This window comes from Osmerus eperlanus, chromosome 1, assembly GCF_963692335.1.
Source record: "Osmerus eperlanus chromosome 1, fOsmEpe2.1, whole genome shotgun sequence".
NCBI lineage: Eukaryota > Metazoa > Chordata > Actinopteri > Osmeriformes > Osmeridae > Osmerus > Osmerus eperlanus.
The window spans coordinates 27,088,713-27,108,876 of NC_085018.1; the positions used below are offsets into that span (position 1 = coordinate 27,088,713).

At 46.4% G+C, this 20,164-nt stretch overlaps 1 protein-coding gene across 2 annotated transcripts in view; it reads right to left on the reverse strand.

Annotated features, from left to right (window-relative positions):
* The window catches only part of cpne5b (copine Vb), a 122,106-nt gene that overhangs the window by 59,319 nt on the left and 42,623 nt on the right, over positions 1–20,164 (reverse strand). The window contains exons 4-7 of one of the 2 annotated variants that reach the window (XM_062474016.1): positions 19,585–19,688; positions 16,571–16,610; positions 15,689–15,703; positions 15,323–15,399 (exon numbers count right to left, since the gene is read on the reverse strand). In XM_062474016.1, coding sequence (XP_062330000.1) covers positions 15,323–15,399; positions 15,689–15,703; positions 16,571–16,610; positions 19,585–19,688 — 236 coding nt within the window. The remainder of the gene's footprint in view (positions 1–15,322; positions 15,400–15,688; positions 15,704–16,570; positions 16,611–19,584; positions 19,689–20,164) is intronic. The other variant, XM_062474017.1, reaches the window with a different exon arrangement.

The following is a 20,164-nucleotide window of genomic DNA, read 5'->3' on the forward strand; positions in this document are numbered from 1 at the left end:
CAGCAGCTCAGCTGATACACTGGCCCACCAGAGCTGTACAGCAGCTCAGCTGATACACTGGCCCACCAGAGAGCTGTACAGCAGCTCAGCCGATACACTGGCCCACCAGAGAGCTGTACAGCAGCTCAGCCGATACACTGGCCCACCAGAGCTGTACAGCAGCTCAGCTTATACACTGGCCCACCAGAGAGCTGTACAGCAGCTCAGCCGATACACTGACCCACCAGAGAGCTGTACAGCAGCTCAGCCGATACACTGGCCCACCAGCTTCAAACCATCATAGAAAAAACCTTCAGCGTCTTCATGCCGACGGATGGCGAAAAAGAAGAAAAAAAAACGTATAATATCCTCTTCCCCCTGTGTGCACCCTGCTAAATTTTCCACATTAGACAAAGCGAATGCAATATCTGTCAAACGTCTGGTCTCGTGCAGCAGTGGTACTTGAGGGGAAATCAATCTTGTGTGTTGCTCTTTTTCAGTGTGAACTCCAGAAGGTGGGCCCTCCTGTATTTTGCAGATGTTGGGATATTACCACCTTCTGAAAAGCAATCTAAAGGTTTAATTTCAGGTGAAGCTCACCGCCTCTTCACTCTGCTTTCCTTGCCTCTCCACAAAATAGTCTGTGGCATATTAGAATTGTTTTTCGCAGAACCTGCCAAATGGGTCCAAACACATCTCAGCAAAGGTGTGTTCTTTGACAGTTTAAAACAGGGGTCCCCAAACTATGCTCTGCACGCCGACTATGGCCCGCCCACACATTTGGACCGGCCCTCTGAACAATGCCAAAGGCATATCATATTTTGAAATTGTAATTTTAAATAGGCCCCTCCCTGAGTCACCACCTTACCGCGGTGGAGGGGTTTGCGTGTCCTAGTGACCCTGGAAGATATGTTGTCGGGGGCTTTATGCCCCTGGTAAGGTCACCCAAGGCAAACAGGTTCCAGGCGAAGGACCAGACAAAGCGTGGCTCAAAACCTACCATGAAGAAAACAAACAATGGTTCTCAGTTGCCCCTGCCCGGAAGCGGGTCACCAGGGCCCCCCCCTGGAGCCAGGCCCGGGGGTGGGGCTCGATGGCGAGCGCCTGGTGGTCGGGCCTTTTCCCATGGGGCCCGGTCGGGCACAGCCCGAAGAGACAACGTGGGACCCCCTTCCAGTGGGCTCACCATCCGCAGGAGGGGTCATGGGGGTCGGGTGCAGTGTGAGACGGGCGGCGGCCGAAGGCGGGGGCCTTGGCGATCCGATCCTCGGCTGCAGAAGCTAGCTCTAGGGACGTGGAACGTCACCTCGCTGGCGGGAAAGGAGCCGGAGCTGGTGTGCGAGGTAGAGAAGTTCCGGCTAGATATAGTCGGCCTCGCCTCAACGCACAGCATCGGCTCCGGAACCTGTCTCCTTGAGAGGGGCTGGACTCTCTTCGACTCTGGAGTTGCCCTCGGTGAGAGGCGTCGAGCTGGGGTGGGAATACTTGTTTCCCCTCGGTTCGGCGCCTGTACATTGGCGTTCACCCCGGTGGACGAGAGGGTAGCCTCCCTCCGCCTTCGGGTGGGGGGACGGGTCCTCACTGTTGTTTGTGCTTATGCACCAAATGGCAGCTCAGAGTACCCACCCTTTTTGGAGTCTCTGGGAGGGGTGCTGGAAAGCGCTCCTCCCGGAGATGCCCTTGTCCTCCTGGGGGACTTCAATGCTCATGTGGGCAATGACAGTGAGACCTGGAGGGGCGTGATTGGGAGGAACGGCCCCCCCGATCTGGACCCGAGCGGTGTTTTGTTGTTGGACTTCTGTGCTAGACACGGCTTGTCCATAACGAACACCATGTTCAAGCATAAGGGTGTCCATATGTGCACTTGGCACCAGGACACCCGAGGTCTCAGTTCGATGATAGACTTTGTAGTCGGATCTGAGGCCGAATGTCTTGTACACTCGGGTGAGGAGAGGGGCGGAGCTGTCAACTGATCACCACCTGGTGGTGAGTTGGCTACGATGGTGGGGGAAGACGCCGGTCAGGCCTGGCAGGCCCAAACGTAATGTGAGGGTCTGCTGGGAACGGCTGGCAGAATCCCCTGTCAGAAGGAGCTTCAACTCCCACCTCCGGGAGAGCTTCGATCATGTCTCGGGGGAGGTCGGGGACATTGAGTCCGAATGGGCCATGTTCCGGGCCTCCATTGTTGAGGCGGCTGACCGGAGCTGCGGACGCAAGGCGATCGATGCATGTCGCGTCGGTAACCCTCGGACCCGGTGGTGGACGCCGGAGGTGAGGGAAGCCGTCAAGCTGAAGAAGGAGGCCTATCGGACTTTGTTGGCTGGTAGGACTCCAGAGGCAGCTGATGTGTACCGGCAGGCCAAGCGGAATGTGGCTTTGGCGGTCGCGGAGGCAAAAACCCGGGCGTGGGAGGAGTTCGGCGAGGCCATGGAGAATGACTTCCGAACGGCTTCGAAAAGGTTCTGGACCACCATCCGGCAACTCAGGAGGGGGAAGCAGTGCACTGTCAACGCTGTATATGGTGGGGATGGTGCGCTGCTGACCTCAATGCGGGACGTCCTGGATCGGTGGAAGGAATACTTTGAAGACCTCCTTAATCCCAACAACACCCGTTCCGACGTGGAAGAAGGAGCTGAGTCAAAAGGCGAAGCTCTCTATTTACCAGTCGATCTACGTTCCTACCCTCACCTATGGTCACGAACTGTGGGTAGTGACCGAAAGAACGAGATCGCGAATACAAGCGGCCGAAATGAGTTTTCTCTGCAGGGTGTCCGGGCTCTCCCTTAGAGATAGTGTTAGAAGCTCGGTCATCCAGGAGGGGCTCAGAGTAGAACCGCTGCTCCTCCGTGTCGAGAGGGGCCAGTTGAGGTGGCTCTGGCATCTGATAAGGATGCCTCCTGGACGCCTCCCTGGTGAGGTGTTCTGGGCACGTCCCACTGGGAAGAGGCCCCGGGGAAGACCCAGGACACGCTGGAGGGACTATGTCTCTCGGCTGGCCTGGGAACGCCTCGGGGTCCCCCAAGAAGAGCTGGTGGAAGTGGCCGGGGAGAGGGAAGTCTGGGCCTCCCTGCTTAGGTTGCTGCCCCCGCGAACCGACCCCCGGATAAGCGGAAGATGATGGATTTTAAATAGGCCTATATGTTTTAATAGGAGGGAGGGAGGGAGGGAGAAACAGAGACAGGAAAATAACTGAAACATTCCCTATTAGCAAATAGTGGAATCATGGCAACGAGGTCCGTGTACTTTGCGGCCAACGGATTTTCGTTTTGAAATAAGAAAACCAAAATCGGGAAACAAGCTGTTTCGGAAATTCCGGTTGCTCAAATTCGAGCCCCCCAAAAATTTCGAGCTTAAAAATGTTGAGTCTATCAACTTTGAGTCTAAAAATTTCTATCTTAAAACAATTGTGTTATGGAACAATAGGGTCATTGTAATCAATAGGAAATCATTGTTTAAATATCATTGGTATGAAAAGGGCATTGTGTTTGTGAATTATGTTATAGATGATAATGGTAACCTTTTGGAATATAAAGCTTTCTTAGACAAATATAATTTAAACTGTACTTATAGAGAATACAACAAGGTCTGTAAAGCAATACCTATACCATTATTACAGTTAGTTCAAAGCACATTGTTATATGTAAGAATCCGTCTGTCAAACTTCTGAAGTTTGCAGACGACACCACCCTCATTGGGCTCATCTCTGACGGGGACGAGTCTGATTATGGTGGGAAGCTGACAACCTGGTGACCTGGTGCAGCCAGAACAACTTAGAGCTCAATACTCTTAAGACAGTGGAGATGGTTGTGGACTTCAGGAAGAATACAGCCCCACTCACCCCCATCACCCTGTGTGACTCCCCAGTCAACACTGTGGAGTCCTTCCGCTTCCTGGCCACCATCCTCTCCCAGGACCTCAAGTGGGAACTGAACATCAGTTCCCTCACCAAGAAAGCACAACAGAGGATGTACTTCCTACGGCAGCTGAAGAAATTCAACCTGCCAAAGACAATGATGGTGCACTTCTACACAGCCATCATTGAGTCCATCCTCACCTCTTCCATCACCATCTGGTACGCTGCTGCCACTGCCAAGAACAAGAGCAGACTGCAGCGTATCATCCGCACTGCTGAGAAGGTGATCGGCTGCAATCTGCCTACCCTCGAGGACCTGCACACCTCGAGGACCCTGAGGCGAGCGAGGAAGATTGTGGCCGACCCCTCCCACCCTGGCCACTCCCTGTTCCAGCTACTCCCCTCTGGCAGAAGGCTGCGGTCCATCAGGACCAAAACCTCACGCCATAAGAACAGTTTCTTTCCATCTGCTACTGGCCTCTTCAACAAGGCCAAGGACTCCCATTGACATTCATTCATTATTTAACCCAGTATCTGATTGCACTATTGCACTATGTTGACCACTCATGCTGCTCATTCTTATTCTTATATATATTTTATTTTATATTTAAATTGTTTTATTCTTAGATTGTTTAGTTCTTAGGAATAGTTAAACTTCTGTACTTTTACTTAATTTAAGATTCAAATATGTTTAGTGTTTGCACCTCCCTGCCACAGTAAATTCTGTGTTTGTATAACATACATGGTGAATAAACCGAATTCTGATTCTGAATAAGACCCTTACTAACTTTACCAAATGATTGTACTTTAATTGACAGTAAATGCAATAATACATATATTAGTGATGCTTTGAAATCTAAATATTTTTTGGATAACAGCTAGAGGATTCTGTTTACAGGTTCCGAATATGGTTGCATTGTCCATAATAATAAAAAACATTTTTAATTCATTAAATGGCCCATTTCCCCAAAAGTCAAAGAGACTCACTTTAAAATAATTTATAAAATATATCCGGTTGCTGACTTTCTTAGAAAAATATTCAAATTTGGTGTAGAACCTTCTTTATTTTGTGAGGTGGCTGATGAGACTCTGGAACCATGCTTCAGTCCGATGGAATCAAATTTTGCATTGAGGCTCGATTGCTCTGCGAGCAATTTTATCGTTCATCTGCTCTGCTATGCGCCCTCTGCTGACATCCTGAATATGTGATTGTCAAGCTCGTGGGAGCAACTTCCGGGTCACAACACAAAAATCTACACAAAATTGAGAAAGAAGAAACAAAACAACAGGCACGCCGCACACACTTGTTTGGGCTTGCGAGCCGGCTAAAGAGTAGTAGGCTAATGTTACGTTTTGAGTAAATAGCGAGCACGAGACACCGAAATGGATGCCAATAAGATTCTGAATGGAAAGTTTACTTTAAAAAAGTTAACTATGACATTAATGCGATTAATTGCAATTAAATATTTTAATCGTTTGACAGCACTATTATTTACACATCAGCACTTACAGCTGACTGTCATTAGGCTCCTTTATGTAATTCAATGAGAGACAGGATCACCCCGATAGTTAATTACCTGTTGAATGATTTTCATTTAGACCTGTGTGACTCTGGATACATGTATAGCATCCAAGGTTAGAACACAACTAAGCTCAGAAACTCTGGCCCCGTTTTGGGAGATGGCAGCAAGACATGGATGGTTCACCGAAATCAATCATGTTTCTTCTGCATGTTGTGAAATGAAAACATCTGGTGGATTTTCCAGACTTGACAGCGATGCCTCCTTTGCCACAGATACAGCCCACCCTGAGCCCTCCAGATACAGCCCACCCTGAGCCCTCCAGATACAGCCCACCCTGAGCCCTCCAGATACAGCCCACCCTGAGCCCTCCAGATACAGCCCACCCTGAGCCCTCCAGATACAGCCCACCCTGAGCCCTCCAGATACAGCCCACCCTGAGCCCTCCAGATACAGCCCACCCTGAGCCCTCCAGATACAGCCCACCCTGAGCCCTCCAGATACAGCCCACCCTGAGCCCTCCAGATACAGCCCACCCTGAGCCCTCCAGATACAGCCCACCCTGAGCCCTCCAGATACAGCCCACCCTGAGCCCTCCAGATACAGCCCACCCTGAGCCCTCCAGATACAGCCCACCCTGAGCCCTCCAGATACAGCCCACCCTGAGCCCTCCAGATACAGCCCACCCTGAGCCCTCCAGATACAGCCCACCCTGAGCCCTCCAGATACAGCCCATCCTGAGCCCTCCAGATACAGCCCACCCTGAGCCCTCCAGATACAGCCCACCCTGAGCCCTCCAGATACAGCCCACCCTGAGCCCTCCAGATACAGCCCACCCTGAGCCCTCCAGATAACCAGTTCACACCTGCATGAACAGTTTTTTTGTTTCAATACCGAAAGGTACCTGTGTGTTAGCTCGGCAAATAAGCAGCAATGCTAATCAAGGTAACAGGGTAATTTCCCCTTTTCACCTCCTACATGTGTGTTTTGTGTGTGTGTGTTTATGTATGGATAAGCTACCTGTGGATGTCTCACAGTTGGAAAACGCAGCTTTCATCTGGCTAATTTAAATTACCTAGTAACTAAGCAACTAAATGACCACCGCCTCTGCCCCTAACAACCTGCAAGTAATTTTTTCTCTCATACATAGAGCTTGTGAGAGGCAAGGGAAAATAACATGTGTTACCGGACCCTGTGAAAAGGATGTCCAAAACAAGGTGTTATGTGGTAGTACTCCATAATGTCGGTTTGATGTTGAGATGAAACAAATGCTTTTTGTGACGGTAGTATTTTTCTCCGTCTCACTCTCATTTGGTCTCTCTCTGTATCTCTCACTGTCCCTGTCTCGCTCTCTCTGTATCTCTCACTGTCCCTGTCTCTCTCTCTCTGTGTCTCTCACTGTCCCTGTCTCGCTCTCTCTGTATCTCTCACTGTCCCTGTCTCGCTCTCTCTGTATCTCTCACTGTCCCTGACTCTCACTCTGTATCTCTCACTGTCCCTGTCTCTCTCTCTGTCTGTATCTCTCACTGTCGCTGTATCTCTCTCTCTCTCTGTATCTCTCACTGTCCCTGTCTCTGTCTCTGTATCTCTCACTGTCCCTGTCTCTCTCTCTGTATCTCTCACTGTCCCTGTCTCTCTCTCTGTCTGTATCTCTCACTGTCGCTGTATCTCTCTCTCTCTCTGTATCTCTCACTGTCCCTGTCTCTGTCTCTGTATCTCTCACTGTCCCTGTCTCTCTCTCTGTATCTCTCACTGTCCCTGTCTCTCTCTCTGTCTGTATCTCTCACTGTCGCTGTATCTCTCTCTGTATCTCTCACTGTCCCTGTCTCTGTCTCTGTATCTCTCACTGTCCCTGTCTCTCTCTCTGTCTGTATCTCTCACTGTCCCTGTATCTCTCTCTCTCTCTGTATCTCTCATTGTCCCTGTCTCTCTCTCTCTCTGTACCTCTCACTGTCCCTGTCTCTCTCTCTGTATCTCTCACTGTCCCTGTCTCGCTCTCTGTCTGTATCTCTCACTGTCCCTGTCTCGCTCTCTCTGTATCTCTCACTGTCCCTGTCTCTCTCTTTGTCTGTATCTCTCACTGTCCCTGTATCTCTCTTTCTCTGTACCTCTCTCTGTCCCTGTCTCTCTCTCTGTATCTCTCACTGTCCCTGTCTCTCTCTCTGTATCTCTCACTGTCCCTGTCTCTCTCTCTCTGTATCTCTCACTGTCCCTGTCTCTCTCTCTGTATCTCTCACTGTCCCTGTCTCACTCTCTCTGTATCTCTCACTGTCCCTGTCTCGCTCTCTCTGTATCTCTCACTGTCCCTGTCTCGCTCTCTGTCTGTATCTCTCACTGTCCCTGTCTCGCTCTCTCTGTATCTCTCACTGTCCCTGTCTCTCTCTCTGTCTGTATCTCTCACTGTCCCTGTATCTCTCTTTCTCTGTACCTCTCTCTGTCCCTGTCTCTCTCTCTGTATCTCTCACTGTCCCTGTCTCTCTCTCTGTATCTCTCACTGTCCCTGTCTCTCTCTCTCTGTATCTCTCACTGTCCCTGTCTCTCTCTCTGTATCTCTCACTGTCCCTGTCTCTCTCTCTGTATGTCTGACTGTCCCTGTCTCTCTCTCTGTCTCTCTCACTGTCCCTGTCTCTCTCTTTCTCTGTATCTCTCACTGTCACTGTCTTTCTCTCTTTGTATCTCTCACTGTCCCTCTCTCTCTCTCTCTCTCTGTATCTCTCACTGTCCCTGTCTCTCTCTCTGTCTCTCACTGTCCCTATCTCTCTCTCTCTCTGTATCTCTCACTGTCACTGTCTCTCTCTGTATCTCTCACTGTCCCTGACTCTCTCTCTGTATCTCTCACTGTCGCTGTATCTATCTATCTATCTCTCTCTCTCTCTCTCTCTCTCTCTCTCTCTCTCTCTCTCTCTCTCTCTCTCTCTCTCTCTCTCTCTGTATCTCTCACTGTCCCTGTCTCTGTCTCTGTATCTCTCACTGTCCATGTCTCTCTCTCTGTCTGTATCTCTCACTGTCCCTGTATCTCTCTCTCTCTGTATCTCTCATTGTCCCTGTCTCTCTCTCTCTCTGTACCTCTCACTGTCCCTGTCTCGCTCTCTGTCTGTATCTCTCACTGTCCCTGTCTTGCTCTCTCTGTATCTCTCACTGTCCCTGTCTCTCTCTCTGTCTGTATCTCTCACTGTCCCTGTATCTCTCTTTCTCTGTACCTCTCTCTGTCCCTGTCTCTCTCTCTGTATCTCTCACTGTCCCTGTCTCTCTCTCTGTATCTCTCACTGTCCCTGTCTCTCTCTCTCTGTATCTCTCACTGTCCCTGTCTCTCTCTCTGTATCTCTCACTGTCCCTGTCTCTCTCTCTGTATCTCTCACTGTCCCTGTCCCTCTCTCTTGTCTCTCTCACTGTCCCTGTCTTTCTCTGTATCTCTTACTGTCACTGTCTTTCTCTCTTTGTATCTCTCACTGTCCCTCTCTCTCTCTCTCTCTCTCTCTCTCTCTCTCTCTCTCTCTGTATCTCTCACTGTCCCTGTCTCTCTCTCTCTGTCTCTCACTGTCCCTGTCTCTCTCTCTCTCTCTCTCTCTGTGTCTCTCACTGTCACTGTCTCTCTCTGTATCTCTCACTATCCCTGTCTCTTTCTTTCTGTATCTCTCACTATCCCTGTCTCTTTCTTTCTGTATCTCTCACTTTCACTGTCTCTCTCTCTCTGGGACTCATGTACTAACTGAGTGGGCACACTCTTTTGTGCCCACTTCAAGCGTATTTGTTTCGCAATTTGCGCATAAAAGCATGGCGAGGTATGTACAAACATGCCGCACTGAGGTAAAAGCGCAGACTGCCTGTCGCGGGAACTGAAAATGGCAAATTGCGCTTTTACCGTGTCATGCATATGCATTCACGGGAGGGTCAAGGGCAAAGTGGGAGTTTCTCATAAAGAGACGGGAGGGGATCAAAGTGCGCCTAATTATGTATTCCGCAGTATGTACAAAAAACGCCTGTGAAAGCGCACCTCTATTTTGCTGTGAAAATTCTCTCTTAACCCTTGTGTTATCTTCGGGTCATTCTGACCCATCAGTCATTGTGACCCACCGTCGTATTGCGACAAATTTACCGCATACAAAGACAAAGTGAAGCATTTTCTTTTAACAGCTAGGCTGTCTCAGACCCCCCACATTGCGATGGTTAAAAGAAAATTATTTTTATTTGTTTTTGTATTGGGTAAAATTGGGTAAACACAACGATGGTTCGTTATGAACCTTTGGGTCATGTGACCCGAAGGCAGCACGAGGGTTAAACAGTTGTAAACCAGGATGCACATATGCCTCCTGGTGAAATGGCAGCCGTAACCAGAGCAAGACGAAGACATAGGCCAAAGGATTTTTGCCACAAAGATCACACTTTTTGATTTGAGTGAACACGAAATCACTACGTGTTACAGATTAAGCAGCCATGCAATATTACAGTTACTGGAAGAAATCAAAGATTACATTGAATCTCCGACTCAGCGTTCACATTCCATTCCAGCAGTTGTTAAACTCCTCGCTACATTACAAATATTGGCATCAAGATCACTTCAAACAGTCATCGCTGTTTTGACTTTGGTGGCTGATCCATGATAGAAAGAGAGAAGGAGGCCCATTCAATTGCGCATTTAAACGCTCGCAATGTATGGTATAGTGGGCGGAGAAAGGCGCTGATTACCTGATGACCTGCAGGTTTCGTAAATACGACGTAAACTGAAGTATCACAGCGTGCGCAATCTGCGGGTTGGCCATGGCGCTAACGCTACATTTGCGAATGTACGTACATGAGGCCCAAAGATTCTCTCACTCTATATCACTGTTTTCCTCCCTCTCCAATTCTCACCAACTTCCCCCCAAGCAGGTCTGTGTCATCATCTTGTAGTAGTTAGCCAAGTGGTTATCAAAGTGGTTCGGCACCTTAGCAAATTGTGGGTTCCTAAACACCCTACGTGTTATTATGAATAACTACCGGTCATGCCACACGGTTATCAGACTAAATGAATTGAATCAATGTCAGAACAGGAGGAGCTCCAGTGTGAATATGCTGCCTGGCTCCAGTGTGAATATGCTGCCTGGCTCCAGTGTGAATATGCTGCCTGGCTCCAGTGTGAATATGCTGCCTGGCTCCAGTGGCACTTACTCAACACCATCTGGTTTTGGAAGAAAAAGAGCAAGAGTGCTTTGACAGTTTGGATGCTGTGATTGTGCATCCAAAAAGATATAGGCCTTTGGCTGGGAGAGATGACCAGACCTCAGATAGAGCCACATCACCCGCCATTTTGGCTCTACTCTCCAATTCAATGTCATCCTAATGTACATTGTAACTAGATTATAATTGACTTGAAATTCCTGGCAGCTATGTCTCAGACCAAGTTGGACAAAGTCTATGGCTCGTGGCTGTGAGTGTATTTAGTGCTTGTTTGTGTGTGTTTGTATGCGTGTGTGCACTGGCACATCATGTATCTGTGTGTTCCATTGATCCAGTGTCATCTGGCAGATCCAACTTCATCAACAACATGATCATTTATTCCTACCTTCATGAAATTTGTCAAGTGTGTCACAGCACAGTCACACACACACTCATACAAAGACACAGTCAAGCACACACAGATACACTAAGACACAGTCAAGCACACACAGATACACTAAGACACAGTCAAGCAGACACAGATACACTAAGACACAGTCAAGCACACACAGATACACTAAGACACAGTCAATCACACACAGATACACTAAGACAGACACATTCAGTGTAAATTCATGCACATGTCCATGCCTACATCTGCAAGTGTGTGTATTTGTGTGCAATCACTGTACAGTATGTGTGTGTGTACGGGGAGTGTATGTGTATATGAGTTCATGCACTGTGTGTGTGTGCACTTGAAAACAATTAATTAAGAATAAACTGTAATTACAAAGAATCCCCTAACTATGTTAAAAGCCCATGTGTGTTAGCCCGGACATGGCTAACACACAGAGAGTTAGGTCATGGCTAACACGCAGTTAGGTCATGGCTAACATGCAGAGTTAGGTCATGGCTAACACGCAGAGTTAGGTCATGTCTAACATGCAGAGTTAGGTCTTGGCTAACATGCAGAGTTAGGTCTTGGCTAACATGCAGAGTTAGGTCATGGCTAACATGCAGAGTTAGGTCATGGCTAACACGCAGAGTTAGGTCATGTCTAACATGCAGAGTTAGGTATTGGCTAACACGCAGAGTTAGGTCATGGCTAACATGCAGAGTTAGGTCATGGCTAACATGCAGAGTTAGGTCATGGCTAACATGCAGAGTTAGGTCATGGCTAACACACGCAGAGTTAGGTCATGGCTAACATGCAGAGTTAGGTCATGGCTAACATGCAGAGTTAATAACAAGAGTATTTCCTCTGACTCTTCTCTGAAGACACACATGACGTGTGATTACGTCTTCCACACAGGACATGTGATTACGTCTCCCACACAGGACATGTGATTACATCTCCCACACATGACATGTGATTACGTCTCCCACACAGGACATGTGATTACGTCTCCCACACAGGACATGTGATTACGTCTCCCACACATGACATGTGATTACGTCTTCCACACAGAACATGTGATTACGTCTTCCACACATGACATGTGATTACGTCTTCCACACAGGACATGTGATTACGTCTTCCACACAGGACATGTGATTACGTCTTCCACACAGGACATGTGATTACGTCTTCCACACAGGACATGTGATTACGTCTCCCACACAGGACATGTGATTACATCTCCCAAGGAATCAATGCAAGAATTGAAAAATGTGGCAAGATGGTTTCTTTCTATCTTTCACACATTCACCTGTTCCCTCACACCTGGGGACCAGATATTAGTAACACCTGTCTATCAAGGTTGGCAGGGTAGTGTGGCAGGCAGGCCCCCATGGACATGGACCCTCTCTCTCCATCTATTTAGTCCTTCTCACTGTTGCTCTGTTGCTATCTCTGTTCTTTTAGCTTTTGCACCTCTCTGTCTCTCTCTTCCCTCTTGCTCACTCAACCTGTCCCTCACTCCCTCTCTCTCTTGCTCACATTCCCTCTTTATCTCTTGCCTTCCACCCCTCTCTCTCTCTGCCCCCCTTCCCTTCCTCCTCATTCTCTCTTCTACCTTCTGGCTTCTTCTTTGATAATGAAAAACACAATGGCTGCTTCCTAATTAAGTGAAGCCTAATTTCCTGAAGATTAAAGGCACTACAATTAAGAGGAAGAGAAGAGCAGGGGAAACGGGACAGAAAGCTTTTGTTTGCCTCTTAGGTGGGGTGTTGTGCAGTGTGTGTGTATGTGTGTGTGGGTGTGAGAGAGAGAGAGAGAGAGAGAGAGAGAGAGAGAGAGAGAGAGAGAGAGAGAGAGAGAGAGAGAGAGAGAGAGAGAGAGAGAGAGAGAGAGAGAGAGAGAGAGAGAGAGAGAGAGAAAGAGAAAGAGAGGGAAAGAGATTAGGGTGTAGTAGAGTTTGAATGAAAAGATTTATCGAGAGTAAGATTCGTTCCCCACCCCCTCTGTAATAAACTCCTTTCATTCTACACCCTGTTTATCTAAGACTCATTGTGAAGAATTTCAATGCTTTTTATGGATAATGTGTTTGATTAACAAATGACACACTATTCCAACTGTGTGTGTGTGTCAAAAGGTAAACAATGGTGACAGAGAGATTGACAAAGAGTGGGAATTAGACAGAGAGAGGAAAGAAATACATTGAGAGAGCAAGAGTGAAAGACTGGGAGAACCCGTCTGTAGTCTAGAAAAATCAGTCTATAGTCTGGGAGGAGTCAAGGATATACGTGCAAGCTGTCTGTCTGTTTGTGTGTTTGCCTGTGAGTGTATGTTTCTGTGTGTCTGTGTATGTTTCTGTGTGTCTGTGTGTGTATGTGTGTGTTTGAGCGTAAAGAAACAATGACAGTCTCTCTCAATCTCTCTGTACAAATCAATCCAAGCTCATTTCAGATTTTATGGCATTGACACAGGAAAAGCTTTTTGTTCCAGTGTTTGTATCTTTCATTATCTCTGGACAGCAGGGGTTATTGTATATTGTTTCATTATCTCTGGACAGCAGTGGTTACTGTATATTCTTTCATTATCTCTGGATAGCAGTGGTTACTGTAAATATTTGTAATTAACAGTTGTTCAGATCAAATGTGACCAAATCTCCAGCATGATTCTTTGTCTTTAGTCTTTAGAAAAGGCTCAAGACGCACTTGTTCCGGGAGTACAACGGCACTTAGGAATGCTTGGCAGGACCTGATGTTAGTTTCCTCCAGGATCACAATGACTCTTATTGAGAGATTTGTTGCTCTTGTTGGTTAGTTGTAACAGATTTAAATTCTTGTACTCGCTGTGAAATATTTTACTGTTGATTGTTTTTCTACAGGTACACTCTTGCACTTTTTGAGTTTCATGTTGTTTAATTGTGACTTGTTTAACTGCATGCTCTTGTGGTTCTTCCCTTTGGCACTTATTTGGTTTTTCACAATGTATGCTTCATGTTTTGGTTGCTCGCAATGTTGGGGCTCTCGTTATGATCAGTGACCTATGCACTTTTGTAAAGCTCTCTCGTGGAAGTCGCTTTGGATAAAAGCGTCTGCTAAATGCATAAATGTAAATTTAAAGGGTTTTTGAAGACTGATGTTTTAGAAGGTCTAACAGTGAACAGACCAGCCATGCTATGCATGCTAGCACCAATACATCTAAGACATTTTCAGACTGTAGAGCAGACAGCACGAAAAGAACTTCCCGAAAAGTGACCAAGGTTATAAAGCAGAAGTGTGTAAATATAAATATCTCTGAAATCCACTGCTCTCCGATTGTGCGTGTATTATTTTTGTGCCGGCAGCGAAGGAGCGATCATCTCCATATATGTCGGTGAGAAGCAGCGATCAACTCCATATGTGTCGGTGAGAAGCAGCGATCATCTCCATATGTGTCGGTGAGAAGCAGCGATCATCTCCATATGTGTCGGTGAGAAGCAGCGATCATCTCCATATGTGTCGGTGAGAAGCAGCGATCATCTCCATATGTGTCGGTGAAAAGCAGCGATCATCTCCATATGTGTCGGTGAGAAGCAGCGATCATCTCCATATGTGTCGGTGAGAAGCAGCGATCATCTCCATATGTGTCGGTGAGAAGCAGCGATCATCTCCATATATGTCGGTGAAAAGCAGCGATCATCTCCATATGTGTCGGTGAGAATTGCTCTTACAGTATGTTATCTCAGTAACAAATCTGTTTATTTACATAAGCTTACATTGCAAAGCTTTACCTGTGTATCTGATTGTGTATCATGAATCAGGGATTATATCAAGACTGGTGATACCGTATCTCTTTAAACTCTTGTCATGTTCGTTGTCTCAGCGTTTTGTTGTGGCCAAATGCTGGCTGAATAGCAGCATTGTGATCCTGATATTTGGTTCAATGCTTTGCAGCAGCCCCCCCTCCCTTTCTGTATTCAATGTTATTATCTTGTTGGAAACATCTGGAGGACTCAGATACTCTCCTCTCCTCTATTCCCTCCTCTCTCTCCTCCTCCTCCTCCTCCTATCCTTCTGTCTGTCTGTCCATAAGTCTGTCTCTCTACTCATCCTTCTCTCTCTCTCTTTCTCTCTCTCTCTCAGCTATCATTCCCTATAAGGTTCTCACCAAACTTTCAGTCTTTAACTCCAATTCCCTCACACTGTCTCTAAATATAGTTCTCTTCTCTACCAGCATCGTGTCCATAAACAGACTCGGCCCGCTAGGAATTAAGCATTTAATTTGTTCACTCCCATTCTTATTTAAAAACACACAAAACACAAAGCTAAACTCCAGCTGCTGAGGGCAGGTTCTGTTCACCATGAATGAACTGCCATTGTCGTGATGATGTTTAAACCGTGTCAGACATTATTAGGTTGTCAACAGACAGTCAAGACAAGAGAACAACAAGAGGTCTGAACTCACCCGAGAGGCTTCTCCAGACGGCTGGCAGGCGAGCCAACGATCTCACCCAGGGTGCAGTACATCTGACCCAGAAAGTCCTGAGAGAGAGAGACAGAGAGAGAGCGAGAGAGCACAGGGCAACGTATGCAATGGTTAAAAATGTTCAAAAAAGTTTAATGGAAAGGCCAAAAAGTGGTGAAGATGTCAGTGTAGAGAAACAGGAGGGGAGAGGGGTGTTTTAAAGAGGAAGTAGAGGGCACTGGAAGAGGGCACACACTAAGGAAAGGTGGTTAGTTAGAGAGAGGTGAGGGTGACGAGTAAGAGGTTAAACACATGCCACTCCAACTGTGTGAGTACAGTAGTAGGGTGAGAGAGGTTGAGACGTACGTTGAGGTCGGCGGGCTTCCAGAAGGGAGGGCAGGCAGCGGGGTCAACAACAACAGAAGACATCATATACCAGGTACGCACACCAACAAACACCATACCCACCAATATATACACCTTGCACAGCTCAAACCAGGTGGGGAATGTCACAGGTGTTAGTAACGCTCAACATGAGATGGAAGAATGGATGAAAGAAGGTCGTTTTTGATGGAGTTATGCAAACCTTCTGTATCCAAATACATAAAATAATCATTGGAACAGATTATTTTGTTCACAAAATGTTTCACTCAATGCTTTTTGTTGCCATTGTCTCCAAGCACACCATATTTTTATGCTTTTTTTAAATGAGCTAATGAGCAGAAAATAATTGTGGTGAAGAATGTTCCAATCCAGCTGACAGAGGAGACTGGTGGCCACAAGCAATGTGTAATACTAGTCTACGTGACATTAGACTACGTAATATTATTGCATTTCAGAGGGAGGAGACTGAATCAAGCCAAGTGCTACTGACACTCTAGTCTGTACACGTTCAGGCAGAAGTTACAACAACATTATGACACAACATCAGCACCATTCTTTACATTCAGTGTATTTGGATACCAGGTGGATTTGTGGGTATTGATTTGCATAAGTCCATGACAGTAGTGACATGCCACTATCTCAACCAATCCATCAAGTCTTGCCACCTTCACACCAAAGCCATAGACAAGAAGAATTTGGCCAATCAGAGATAGGTTCAGAAAAGAAGTACCTCAGATCTTAGAACAAAAAGACACTGTTGTTTGAATGACATTTATTTCAATTCCAATCATAAAGCTTTTTGTTGAGATCAGCTGGCCAAGCCCTGTTCACCTATGGCTCTGGATCCCAGTGGAGGCCACTCACGTGTTTGGACAGGTCTGGACTTTTGGAATCCACATCGTACCTGAGAAAACCACATGAGTCAACAGTGAGACAGTGACTTCTGACAGTGAGATGTTCAAAGTATAAAACAAACAAAAACAAAAAAGCTAAATAAAGTGTCGGCTTCCAACCCTTTATGAAGCAAACAAGTTTTCACCATATTGCGAACATCTCAGGTCCTTGCCAACACAACAACATTTCCTGTGTGTGGCATCTGACATTCATTCTATTCTGTTGTCTGTTGTATCCACACAAATGTATCTAAGAATATTAGCATATAACAAAAGCTAAGAAAACTTGGTTCAGAAAATGTGAGGACCGGGAATCTGCTTGAAGACAAAACCTTGGATGATCTACAGCCCCAGACGGCTTGGATGTTGACTCTCTCTTCAGAGAAGATCTGGACAATAGTTTCTTCTGTGTCAATGTTTCTAAATCTTTTCACATTATTGGAGTGAGGTATCCAACTAGTATTTATGTTTTCCTGTCTATCTGCTGTCAGATATCAGCTGATATCTGCTGAGAGGATCCCAGAGGTCTCTTCTGGGTTTAGATACATCCAGCTTTGATCTGCCTCTCTGGGCGGTCAGCCTCTCTGGGCGGTCAGCCTCTCTGGGCGGTCAGCCTCTCTGGGCGGTCTGCCTCTCTGGGCGGTCAGCCTCTCTGGGCGGTCAGCCTCTCTGGGCGGTCAGCCTCTCTGGGCGGTCAGCCTCTCTGGGCGGTCAGCCTCTCTGGGCGGTCTGCTGTTACTGTATCTCAAAAGTAGGAGCTGTGAAGGGTCACCCTACTGAGGCGTTCAAAGCTGAATCGTTTACCAGAGCATCTCAAAGAAACAGGATTTGTTTATGAACGCAGCGATAAATCATAGGGGCCATAAGTGCTCTGTGTGTTTGTTCCTGTGACTTCAGACACATTATCTTAAAGATTAGCAATTAACTAGATAGCAATTAACTAGCTAACAGATACTGCACCGGAAAGTAAGAGGCAAAGGGCAAGGGAGAGATGAAACAAAAGACTCAAGAGATTGAGCTTGGCCACTAATGTGAAATCTGGTCAACACAAAAAATATGAAATCTTTATCTGATATTTCTTACTATTTCAGTTGAAGGGCCCTATTTTAACGATCTGAAACGCAAGTATCAAAACGCAAAGCGCAAGTAACTTTGTGGGCGGGACTCCGGCGCTGTTGCTATTATACCAGCGGGATAAATGACTTTACGCATCTAAAATGAGTTGGTCTGAAGTAGCTACATTACTAATGGGTGTGGTTTGGGCGTAACGTGCAATAAACCAATCAGAGCGTCATCATTCCCTTTAAGAGCAGTTTTCTCATTGCACTAAGTTGCCCACTCATGCTGCTCAATCAAATTCTTAGTCTTATTTTTATATATATATATATATTTTAATTGTTATATTTTTATATTGTTTAGTTCTTAGAATTAGTTTAACCATTGTACTTTTTTACTTAATTTAAGACCCGTATATGTTTATTTTTTGCACCTTCCTGCCACAGTAAATTCCATGTTTGTGTAACATACATGGCGAATAAACCGAATTCTGATTCTGATGGGGATGGGAGAAGAAACCCACCCAACAGGCATGGGAGGAAATTGCCACAATTGTTACAAATCAAGTTCACATACATAGACATTTGTCATGAAAATCTTTTTAATCATTGACATGAAAGAAATTTAACACAGCCATACAATAAATCAAAACAATGTAACTAGATTAATCGATCGCGATTAATCGCATTAATGTAATAGTTAACTCACAATTAATCGCAATTAATCGCACATTTTTATATATTCTGATTTCTTTTTGTCCCATTATTTTTTTCATTTTAATGCTCTTATCAACATGAAAAAGTGGATCGGCTTGCTTAGTGCAAATGTTTTTTTTTTTATTGAAAACAACATTGCAATCGCCTGGCTTTGACGAGGGGGCGGAGAATTCGCATCAGCTGTGTGCTTGGCCATCAAAGTGATATTTCAGACTGGACGTGCTGCGATGATAGCTCAGTTCACAACGACAAAACACACAGATTACTTTGGTTTTGTCAATGGAACTATTTGGCAACTTTCTAAAAGTAAACTTTCCATTCAGAATCTTATTGGCATCCATTTCGGTGCCTCGCGCTCGTCATCCACTCAAAAAGTAACATTAGCTATACTACTCTTTAGCCGGCTCGCAAGCCCAAACAAGTGTGTGCGGCGTGCCTGTTGTTTTATTTCCGGTCTATCGTTGTGGTGTTGTCGTTTTTCTAACGTCAAAATAACGTTAATCTCGCTATTAAAAAAATGTACGCCGTTAAAATGGGTTTGCGTTAATGCTGTTAATAACGGGTTTAACTGACAGCACTAAATGTAACATAGCTTCACAGGAAGAAGACCCTGGCCTCGCCAGCAGTGCGCACGGGCCAAGCATGCGCCTTTAAAATAGAATCTGAATAACGTGCCATTGACTTTAGACTACGTTTTTCCTGGTCTGTGGTGGAATTGTTCTTCTGAAACTGCAAAATAGCACCAGGGAACGTTTGCGCCGGAACACGCCTCCTTTTTCCGCTGAACCGCCCCCTGGGAGCGCAAGGTCATTCCCTAATTTACCGACGTGCGCCTGTGGAGGGAAAAGTCCGCTTTGCATCGAGTGCAAACTAGGAATGATACTTGTTTCGTTGACAAAGTCAATTGCGCTGAGTGCAAGATAGGGCCCGAAGAGGGGGATAGAGAGAGAGAGAGAGAGAGAGAGAGAGAGAGAGAGAGAGAGAGAGAGAGAGAGAGAGAGAGAGAGAGAGAGATTCTGTACCCTCCATTCTAAACAACACAATCGTGAGGACATCAAGTCATCGATCAGGGAGAGAAAGAGTGACAGTAGAGAGAATAAGAAGAGAGAAAAGGACTAGAGAGAGAGAAGAAGTAGAGAGAGATCCATGGGAGGGTGATTATGTGTTGCTGGGGACTCCTGAGGACAAAAGCATCAAAAGGGTTTTCACTCACAAGTCGAAGCGAAGGCTTTGTTTCTCCTCAAAGAAGTAGTCGAGGATGTACTTTCGGACAAAGTCTGGGTTCAGGGTGTTGTCAATCACCTCGGTTCTTCCAAACTGGAGGGATGCACACAACAGAAAGCAGGAGGAATTAAAATACAGTTAACAATGTAATTGTCTTTACTGAAAAGGAGAAGATCACATAGATTTCCTACTTTTATTGCTAATCACACACGCACGCACACACACACAAACACCCACACCCGCACAAGTGCACACACACACACCCGCACACACACACACCCGTACACGCACACACACCCGCACACACACACACCCGCGCACACACACACACCCGTACACGCACACACACACAGTCAGGAATGATTAGCCGAGGTGGCGTGACACTGTGCAGAGGAAGCCAAGGACGCGTATCCAGCTTCCACTAATTACTGGAGCTGAAACCGCCCACTCGACACGTCTAAAGACGGGGGGGCATTGGGGGGCAGGGAGAGGAGAGGAAGGGTGGAGAGAGAGAGCAGAAAGAGAGCAAAGGGATGAATACAGTAAAGGGAAGGGGGGAGGAACCGTGA